This window comes from Leptonotus elevatus, chromosome 14, assembly GCF_054856555.1.
Source record: "Leptonotus elevatus isolate MCC_2025b chromosome 14, RoL_Lele_1.0, whole genome shotgun sequence".
NCBI lineage: Eukaryota > Metazoa > Chordata > Actinopteri > Syngnathiformes > Syngnathidae > Leptonotus > Leptonotus elevatus.
In genome coordinates this window covers 2,182,442-2,191,845 of record NC_141252.1, presented here as the reverse complement: position 1 = coordinate 2,191,845, position 9,404 = coordinate 2,182,442, and the positions used below count along the sequence as shown (strand labels likewise).

The 9,404-nt window shown below is 42.1% G+C and overlaps 1 protein-coding gene across 1 annotated transcript; it reads left to right on the top strand.

The window, feature by feature from the left end:
* The first annotated feature begins 871 nt into the window (after positions 1-871).
* On the top strand, positions 872-9,046 carry LOC147162539 (ELAV-like protein 1). The gene is made up of 7 exons (XM_086095560.1): positions 872-1,007; positions 1,688-1,747; positions 4,190-4,367; positions 4,704-4,807; positions 5,499-5,652; positions 5,715-5,940; positions 6,864-9,046. The coding sequence occupies exons 2-7, from the start codon at positions 1,712-1,714 to the stop codon at positions 7,177-7,179; spliced, it is 1,014 nt and encodes a 337-aa protein (XP_085951686.1). The 5' UTR covers positions 872-1,007; positions 1,688-1,711; the 3' UTR covers positions 7,180-9,046.
* Positions 9,047-9,404: the final 358 nt, after the last annotated feature.

Below are 9,404 nucleotides of genomic sequence, written 5' to 3'. Positions count from 1 at the left end.
TACTGCTTGGACTTTTATTGACATTTTACATTCACATTGCCATTTGGGGAAGCTCAAAAGTAGAGCCATATTAAGATTATTATTTTTTTTAATGTTTTTAATTTTTGTGTTGTTTGACTTTTCCTTTCCGTAAACATTTTTAGTGATGTATTGGTGACTGATTTTTGTCATTTCACTTTTGTTTATGTTGAGCAGAGTTGTGTAATTTCCGATTATACTGATAGGTAGCCAAGTACACTAACAGTGAGCGTACAATAACTCAATAAAAGAGGAGAATGAGTACAAGTCTGCTACTACTACTAAGTAACGTCTAACAATAACAGCAAATATGTACTTTACTTTTACGTACTTCTTCCTGTCAAATGTCAAATCGAGTCAGAATTAATAATCATTGAAATAATCAAGTGTTTAGTGCAATTGTTTAACTTAAAATTGTCCAAATCCCCTGATTTAAGCCTCTCAGCAGTAATGATTATCTGAATTATTTAGTGCTTTCCGAAAACAGACTGATTATCTGTTGCCTTTATTTAAAATAAGACATCTGCAAACAAAATTGTATCGGATTATTTGATCAATCAATGGAATAACTAATAAAATAATCCATTCTAAAAATATTCAATAGTAACAGGCAACAGCCCTAATTTTGATCTTGTCCATCTATCGTCCATTTTGTTCCCCTAACAACTTATATGATCACATTTGAATTTAATTTATTTGCTGATATTAAGTATATGAATAGATGAGATGAAGTGTTGGAATTTTTCCATGTAAATGTTTAATAATGTTGAACTGTGAGTGAATAATTCAAATATTTAGTTATTTTTTTAAATCAGAGGTGAGTCGAGTGGGCGTAGTGTCTTGCGTCACGTATCCACGACGCTCCTTGATGGGACTGACAAGCCTGAGGGAAGGAGACGTTGCTCGAGCTACAGGGGGGTACAAAAAACGTGCTTGGGGGGAGCCATTTAATTCAGCGGATCCATCTACCGCCTCTGTTACAAAAGCTGGTAAGGTTTTAAAATGTTCACCAATGCGCTGCGGATGGTTTATATTCGGTGTTTGGTTTTACCGTAGCGTGGCCTTCGAGGACCTCGGCTAACTAGGCTAATGCTAACGCCAGGCTTTGAGGCCTTGTCGCAGGCCGCTGGGATTTTAAGTACGGGCGGGAGTGGACCGGACCGTCGCATACGAAAATGGAGACCCGGCGCTTTGAGCCGGCGAGCCCCTCACGCAAGGAGAACGTTGTTTGATACGTTAAGCGACTTTGTAACGCAGTGAAAGCGCGTGGCGATGTGTTTGTTGTTGGTGTGTTAGTTCAGTTGAGTTTGAATAAACGTCGGCGAAGCGGCCACTAGCATCGTTGCTAATGCTATTGGGTACATCTTGCACGCCGTGCTCATTTTCTGTCAAGTAACACGACCGTGTGTCGCGGTGAGGCAGGCTTCTTCAAGAATTTGACAAATTACGTGTGTTTTTACATCTTAGGTTTGATGTATAGTGTACACAAAGTTTGCTGTTAGGGGCGGGGGTTCAAATTGTGCTAGCCATTTTTGGAATGCATGGTATATAAAAAGTCGATTGCTACATTGTGAAGTTTTGCGTTGAATCGGTTTAGAAACATGAGTCGTGAATTCTGATGTATTAAAAAATATATATAACAGTGATTACATTCCACCCCCTTATTCAGCTTCTGGAGCAGAGAAGTGTCTTCATGGCAGTTCGTAGAGGACACATTCAGTACTTGGATGTAAGTTGTTTTGCTCATTCCAAAGTACAGCTGTAATGTCAAGTTATTTGAAATGACCTTCCCTTCAACACATCAGTACCACATAGGAGAAGGTTTTGATAGTTGGCAAAGCAAGCCTGTATCAGGTTCTGAGGCTCTCCACACAATGTTGTACTGTACCACTATTTTGAATCCGTTAAAAAATGGCAGTGGATATCTTGCAGTGACTGGCAAATGCTCCTGCTCGCACTATTTTGCTGTGAAGGGCTCTGATTGGTCAATCGCTGGACTGAGTGTTACAGTGGGGTACCTGCTTTGCGTCAATGTGTCACCCTTTTCAGAGGTTTTTCAAGAACCGTATTGTGCAACTGCGATTTCTCATTTTGAATCATCGCAAAACCAGTGGCCGCGCGTTAAGTCGTTGCTGAACCCTGTGCGCACTGCAGCCGAGTTCAGTCGGTTGAGCCGCATCGGTCAATGTGCAAAAAGTTGAATCATTTTCGTAATTCCATTCAAAAAGTCAAACTTTCATAGATGATAGATTCAGGACCCACAACTCAAGTGATTTCACGTTTCAAGTGTTTATTTTTATTTTTTTACATAATTTGGGCTTCCAGCTAAAAACAACAACATGAAAACAGGATGTCAAAAAATTTTAACAATGTGATGACATCTTCATGCATATTTCCCAGTATTTTACATGGGGAGGAAAAAGATATGTCAATCTTCAGTAGTTGGATTTGGATTCCCTTTGCCTTAATCACGGGTCCTGGAAACCCAGATTTGCTTGATGCTTGCAGTCAGCTCTTTGTTTTTGGGTCTGGTGGCCCTCGTTTTTCTCTTGATAGTACTGTATTGTGGCCCTCGTTTTCCTTTTGTAATACAGTACTATCAAGAGGCACCACTCTACTCACCACTCTTAATGTATCGCTGAGGACATTTCATCTTAAGTTGCCGAGGAAACGGTTTAGTTAAATTGACTTGTGTATTAATCTCAAATATCATCACAAATACACACACCAGCATCAACGGAAAGGAGCGTAATGGTCAAGTTGCTGCCCTCCAGTTTCCTTTTCACCAGAATGCACAATTGCAAGCCTTCTCCCTTCTGAATGGGCCTCTGTCCGTCCTGGTGACGGCTTGTCTAGTCGGGCCTGATTGTACGTCAGCCGACAGCAAAGCTATTCACCAAAATCGGCTCAGTGTGCAGATGCACTGAGAGGTTGCTTAAGACAATTGTCATTTCCTCAAGTAGTGGCCGTTCAACGAGTAGTGTTGCCTGTTCCCAATCATATATATCGTCCGGGGCCGGACGGAAACGGCAGTTTTGTTGAGCCTTTGCGTCGTGTGAGAGAGCAAGCCATTTTCAATGCTTGTTATTGGCCAATGATTTTGAAAATAACATAATAAATAAGACCACATGAGTAACCGGTAGACCCCTTCTTGAAATAGCTCAGCGGTGATGGCACATTGCGATTTCCTTGAAGCCCACGGCACTCGATTTCTTATAGTTCAGTTTTTCCAAAGCACTGTTCCACAGCGTTTTGTGTGCCTTGAGGGAGATCACCTGGCATGGTGAAGGAAATTATTCATTTACACGCAATTGTTCCGAAAATTATTTATTGCAAATAAAAAAATAAAATAAAATAATTTATGCCGGTGACAGAACAGTTAAATGCTTACACGAGATGTGAGATGGTACAATTTGTGGATCCATCACTACTTAAGTTAGCGGTGTCCCGATAACACTTTTTTGTTTCTAATACAACACAGATTTTGCAGCCTTGAGTGTTGGCCGACATAGAACCGATATCATCGCAGATCATACGTAAGTTTACTGCTTTTTTTGTAGTATGGAATGTTGGAAAAGAGCCTCTTGCTCTTAGCTCTATCGCAGGGGGCACAGAGGAAATAAGCGAACCTAGTGCCGCGGTGGAAATTACTCGTATTACACTTTTTGTGCCACTACGGGAAACTCGTGTGTGACAAGTGTCGCACTCAGCTGCAGCATCTGTTTATAAAATATCCCGACACACGGCTGACATCACTCCTACTTTTTCCTGCTTTGTTGGCACCTGAGCACATGCTGCCGTTGTAGGCTCTGTTTGCTGGATCCGGGCGCTGTGGCTGAGTCTGGACTGTATCAGTGTGCTTATTAGAGATTTTTAGATGCAGGCCGATATATAATCCAATGCTTTTTTTTTTTCCACTTGGAGGACTGCTATCAATGTTGAATCGGGACACCTCTAATTAAAGTATACCACCGAACAAGAATCACACAAACAGTTTTTGATGACATTTTCTGTTTGTTTGCTTTGAGATTTTCACAATGCAAAATGTCTGCCTTGGCTCAAGAACGGTTGGGAAACACTTAAGCGATGCTGTGTGCCATTAAGTAAACTATTCACACTCGCGGTTGCCTAACTCCTCCCTAACCCCACTTGTGCACCCGCTCTCGAGCAGCAGGAGGCATACGACATGTCCAACGGTTTCGACATGCCAGGCGAGGACGCCAAGAACGCCAAGACCAACCTGATTGTCAACTACCTGCCGCAGGGCATGTCGCAGGATGACCTGCGCAACCTCTTCAGCAGCGTTGGCGAGGTGGAGTCGGCCAAGCTGATTCGAGACAAAGTTGGAGGTACGCTGGGGTGCTCTCGGGACTGGGGACCCTGACCACTGGCGAGCTACCAGAGCAAAACAAAAACAAAAAAAAACAACGGAATTTTGTTTTGAATGGCAAAAGGTTAAGTGGGGAAACATAAATCTTCACTTTTTCTCATCCTTTTTTGGATTTGCTGATTTTCTTACGTTTCCCAACAGCCCAGAGTTTGATTTATTCTAACGGGCCCCTGATGATCTGTGAACATTTTGTTTATTTGTTTGTTTGTTTGTTTGTTTAGACTAGCCACCAAAACTAACTTTACACATTTTTTTGTTTGTTTTATTTTATTGTTTTCCTTTTTTTTTTCTCTAGGCCACAGTTTAGGGTATGGATTTGTTAACTATGTTAACCCTAGTGATGCAGAAAGAGCTATCGAATCACTGAATGGACTAAGGCTACATTCCAAAACTATCAAGGTAACGTGCACATATCAGGTGTTCTACCATTTGTCAAACGATGCCACAGATGTCATGTCATGCAACACACCGGCGCTGTCCGCTGACTAGCGAGTAGATGCAGGTTGTGGCGCCGTTTACTACGGCTCACTGGTTGCTACAAGGTTTGCTGTGTCACCAAAGACATGTTTGGTCTAAAAAAAAATCAATAAGGGAAAACTACCGCATTTTAATTGAATGTATTTTTTTGAAGGCTGCGTGACGTCAACGTCAGCAAGACTATAAAAATATTCTTCATAGTCAACACCTCATACATAGTGTGTAAGATCTGTGCATGTAAAAAACAACAACAGCTGTTTACCTTTTGGCTTTAGTGTTCAAACAGTGTAGTCCAGTGGTGTGTGTTTGGGTGTGTAAGCGGGCTGAATTGCAGGCCGTCATTCTCGCAAGAGATTTTTTTTTTTTTTCACAAATAGGCTGATCACTAAAGGTTGTTTAAATTCACGCTTGATTGGGGGCAGGCACTCGAGAACACACAACGAACGACGTGTCTACAAGCCATTCAGAAGTCAAGTATTTACCATAACGTCCCCTTGAAGCATTTTCACAAGTAGCGTTTGACCAGATAGCCACACGTGTGTGATAAACTGAAAGTGCTCACACGCGGGGAGACGCCACTTTTCATTGTGCGACGGCTTGCCTCCCGTCTCAGGTGTCGTATGCGCGGCCCAGCTCCGACACCATCAAGGACGCCAACCTGTACATCACCAACCTGCCCAAGACCATGATGCAGAAGGACGTGGAGGAAATGTTCTCGCACTACGGCCGCATCATAAACTCCCGCGTGCTCGTCGACCAGTCCACAGGTAGGACGCACGCGTCTAAACGTGGTCGACGCTCGCTCACCGTTTGTCCTGTGGGAATGCAGGCATGTCGCGCGGCAAGGCCTTCATCCGCTTCGACAAGCGCTCCGAAGCCGAGGAGGCGGTGAAAAACGTCAACGGCCAAAAGCCGCCCGGGGCGTCCGAGCCCATTTCAGTGCGCTTCGCCGCTGACCCCAATATGATGAAGAACACGCAGATCATCTCCCAGCTCTACCACAACCAGTCCAGACGCTTCCCCGGGCCCATGCACCACCAGGCGCAGCGCTTCAGGTGAGCCGCTTTAGTTGGGATGTAAAGTAAATACACTTTACAACAAACCACTTTGTTTTTTTTAACTTTAAACCCTGCAGATGATTAAAAAAAAAAAAAAAGCATTGTAATTGTCTGGATGCTACAAGATAGTGGGAAAAATTCTAAGAAAAAAAACGTGCAAATTTGCCACTTTATTTTGTGAGTTAATTTGTTAAAATGTATATTTAGTTGTACATTTACGTTTCCAGAATTCTTATTTATACATTCATACATTTTATTTAGAAGTGTCGAATCTGCTGCTCTCTGTCATGCACTTGCATTTACCTAAAGTATGCTAGCTTCTGATTGGTCCGTGTTAGTCAGCTGATGGGGGGTCAGGAAGTTGCTCTAGTTGTCGCGTATAACAAGTAAAGTTTAAATTAAGAAGAAGTCCGCCTCGATCCTGCCTTCTCATTTTATAGAGTGTTCCATTAACCACCAACTAATGCTTATGATAGCACCTGGTGGACAAAAGCCTCGTCCAAACTATGGCTACGCTACAGATTTCTTGCAAGTCTTGAGTTTTTCTCTCGCAAATCTGCCCCCCACACCCCCAAAAAAATCGAATAAATAAATAAAATACAATATTTATGTGGCCCTAATACACCGTCATAATTTATATTTCACAAATGCAATATTAATCAGACTATCATGCTTAGACTAATAGGGCTGCGTAGAACGCATTATAAAGAACATTTTGACCCGACTTCTTCCCCTTTAATTTCAAAGGGGGGGGGGGAATAATTTCATCCATCCAAACAGCTATCGTCTCTGCTGCGTGTTCTGAATTTATTTGCGGAACAAATAAAACTCGGGTCTAAGTACTACTGTACGCCAGTAGCGAGCGCAACAGAAACGGCGAGCACGTCAAGTCATGCTTTGTGCCTGGCGGCCTTTCTCAGATTCTCCCCTATGGGTGTGGACCACATGGGCGGCGTTGGCGTGCCGGGCAACTCTGCCTCGGGCTGGTGCATCTTCATCTACAACCTGGGCCAGGACTCGGACGAGAGCGTCCTCTGGCAGATGTTCGGCCCCTTCGGCGCCGTCACCAACGTCAAGGTGATCCGTGACTTCAACACCAACAAGTGCAAGGGCTTCGGCTTTGTCACCATGACCAACTACGAGGAGGCGGCCATGGCCATCGCAAGCCTGAACGGCTACCGGCTGGGCGACAAGACCCTGCAGGTGTCCTTTAAGACCAGCAAGGGCCACAAGTAGAGGTGGGGGTGGGAGGTAAGGGGGGGGGGGATCGGTCCGCAGTCCACTAGGTTAAAAAAAGAAGAAAGGAGGGGGGAGTTCTGTGGTCCGCTCGGTTTAATGCGTTCACTAAACACTGCACCTTTCATTTAAAAAGTGTCTCGGAACTTATCCATGTTGCTTGTTGTTGGTTTTCATTTTTTTTTTTTTCAGGGGCATGAGACTTAAGTATCAATGTCACAGTAATTCAAAACCTTCAAAAACCTGCTACTTTAATACACACAAGATGTTCAAACGGAACATACCGCAATACTCATTCTGCTATGAGGGAAAAATCAATCCAGTTTTGGCGATAAATCCCAACATAATTTTTGCCGCGTTTATTAATATTTGGAGCCAGGTTTTGCTCTGCGGTTTTCCCCTCACTGAGAAGCACTCCTGGAGTATTTTCACTCGTAGACATAGAGGCCTTAAATTATAATCATCCAGTGGATGTAAATGTGAGAGCAAAGTACTTTTAAACCCCCCCCCCCCCCCCCCCCCTCCCTCAACTCTGAATCAACAAGCTCACCCGCCCCACAGATTGAAATCTCAGTATCTTTTTATAATTGTTGTTCTTATTTGTATGGAAAAGTTGTGGTTGAGAGGGAAATGTGATGGACCAAACGCAAGCAACGAATGAGTCAAATATTCAAACTCTTGACTTTCTGTTTCACTGTTTTATTTTTGTTTGTTTTTACCCCCCCCTCCCACATTTGACAGAGGTACTAAAGAATTTTATCAGACTGAATGCAGCATTGCTTTTGTTTGTCCCACTCGTTTCATTTGTGTTGTTTAATCATAACTAAAGCAAACTTTTTGTTGTTTTTGTGATTTTCCTTTTTAGCAGAGGCAGGTTTATTTGTTTGGTTCTCATTGTTTTAACAAGTGCTCATCTCAAGTTTGGAGTGAAACAAATGGCCTTTGTTGATTATTACGCTTTTCTTTTTTGTTTGTGGTTTCACTTTTCAACTCAAACCATTAAATTTACGTTTGTTTTGCGAAACCTTTGCTTTGTTTTTTCTTTCTTTTCCCTTCAATTTGGCCCCATTAAAATATACTTGACACATTCCATTGAGACTAATTCTACGGGAAACAAACCTAAATGCTTCTTCCTACTTATAAAATTGTTTTGTTTTTTTAACAACTTTGGGTGACACTTCAAAATGAATTGCTGTCAGTTTATAACTGGTAGTCCTCATTCACTACGATTTAGTTCTCTACGCAGGAGCTATTTTAAATCAAGTTCTTGATGGCTCGGCATTTGTGAATCTGATACACGTTTTCAAGCAAATTTTTATCGGAATGAGTGTTTTTTTAATTTGTTTTTGTGCCATGTTAGAACGGTTTGTCTGAGGTTTTTGTTTTTTTTGCATTGCGTGGAAGATCGGATGAAACGGGCCATCGCTGCAACGTCTCCCCACAATTCCTGCACCCCCCACCAGTCTTTAGTAATACAAATTTTGTTGGGAATTTTCTCTTGGAAATGTGTGCAATGTGACGTGACTTGCTCAAAGCAGGTAAGCCCTGTCTCGTTAAAATTGAGATATATATATATATATATATAATTTTTTTTAAAAATCTTAATTTTCCTTTTTCTACTGACAGCTGCCACTGCTTGTAATGTTTTTGTTCCTCAAACAGGTGAGTGAGTGGGGTGGGGAGGCGCTGCCTTCAGCCTTAATTTATAAGCGCAGGAGAGGTTTTGTTCATCTGCACATGATATTTATTTGTTAATGAGGTTTGGTTTTGTCAATGGAGGAATTGTGCTGATCTTCATCCCTGCCGCCCGTTAAATGTCTTATAACGTTGGATCATGTCAATAAAATAATGTTGGCTTTTAAGTGAAGGAATGAGTTCTGTTTTTGGGGAGGGATGCTCAAAATGTTTCATGAGTTTGAAGTTGCAAATGGCGTGCAGCGGTACCAGAAGTTGCCGTACCTCCATATGTTAGATATATTGCCTTATATGTCATCATTTGGAAATGTTTCCATTTCAAAAATCTATATTTGACAGTCCTCATGTGGATGTTGTATTTAAGAAATTGCCGATTCACGTCGCTGCTGTTGTGAATTAAACTAAATTGATTAATCAATCATCACATGATCAAATTAACTACTGTGTTAATCATTTATAGCCTTTAACTTAAAATTTGCCTAATCCCCCAATTTCAGCCATTCAGCAGTAAATATTCTGATTTCTGTACT

Excerpts from the sequence above, each read along its gene's own strand:
- LOC147162539 (XM_086095560.1), top strand. The coding sequence starts at position 1,712 with ATGGCAGTTCGTAGAGGACACATTCAGTACTTGGAT. Across the intron at positions 5,653-5,714 it reads GCTCGTCGACCAGTCCACAG|GCATGTCGCGCGGCAAGGCC; the intron begins GTAGGACGCACG and ends GTGGGAATGCAG. Across the intron at positions 5,941-6,863 it reads CACCAGGCGCAGCGCTTCAG|ATTCTCCCCTATGGGTGTGG; the intron begins GTGAGCCGCTTT and ends GGCCTTTCTCAG.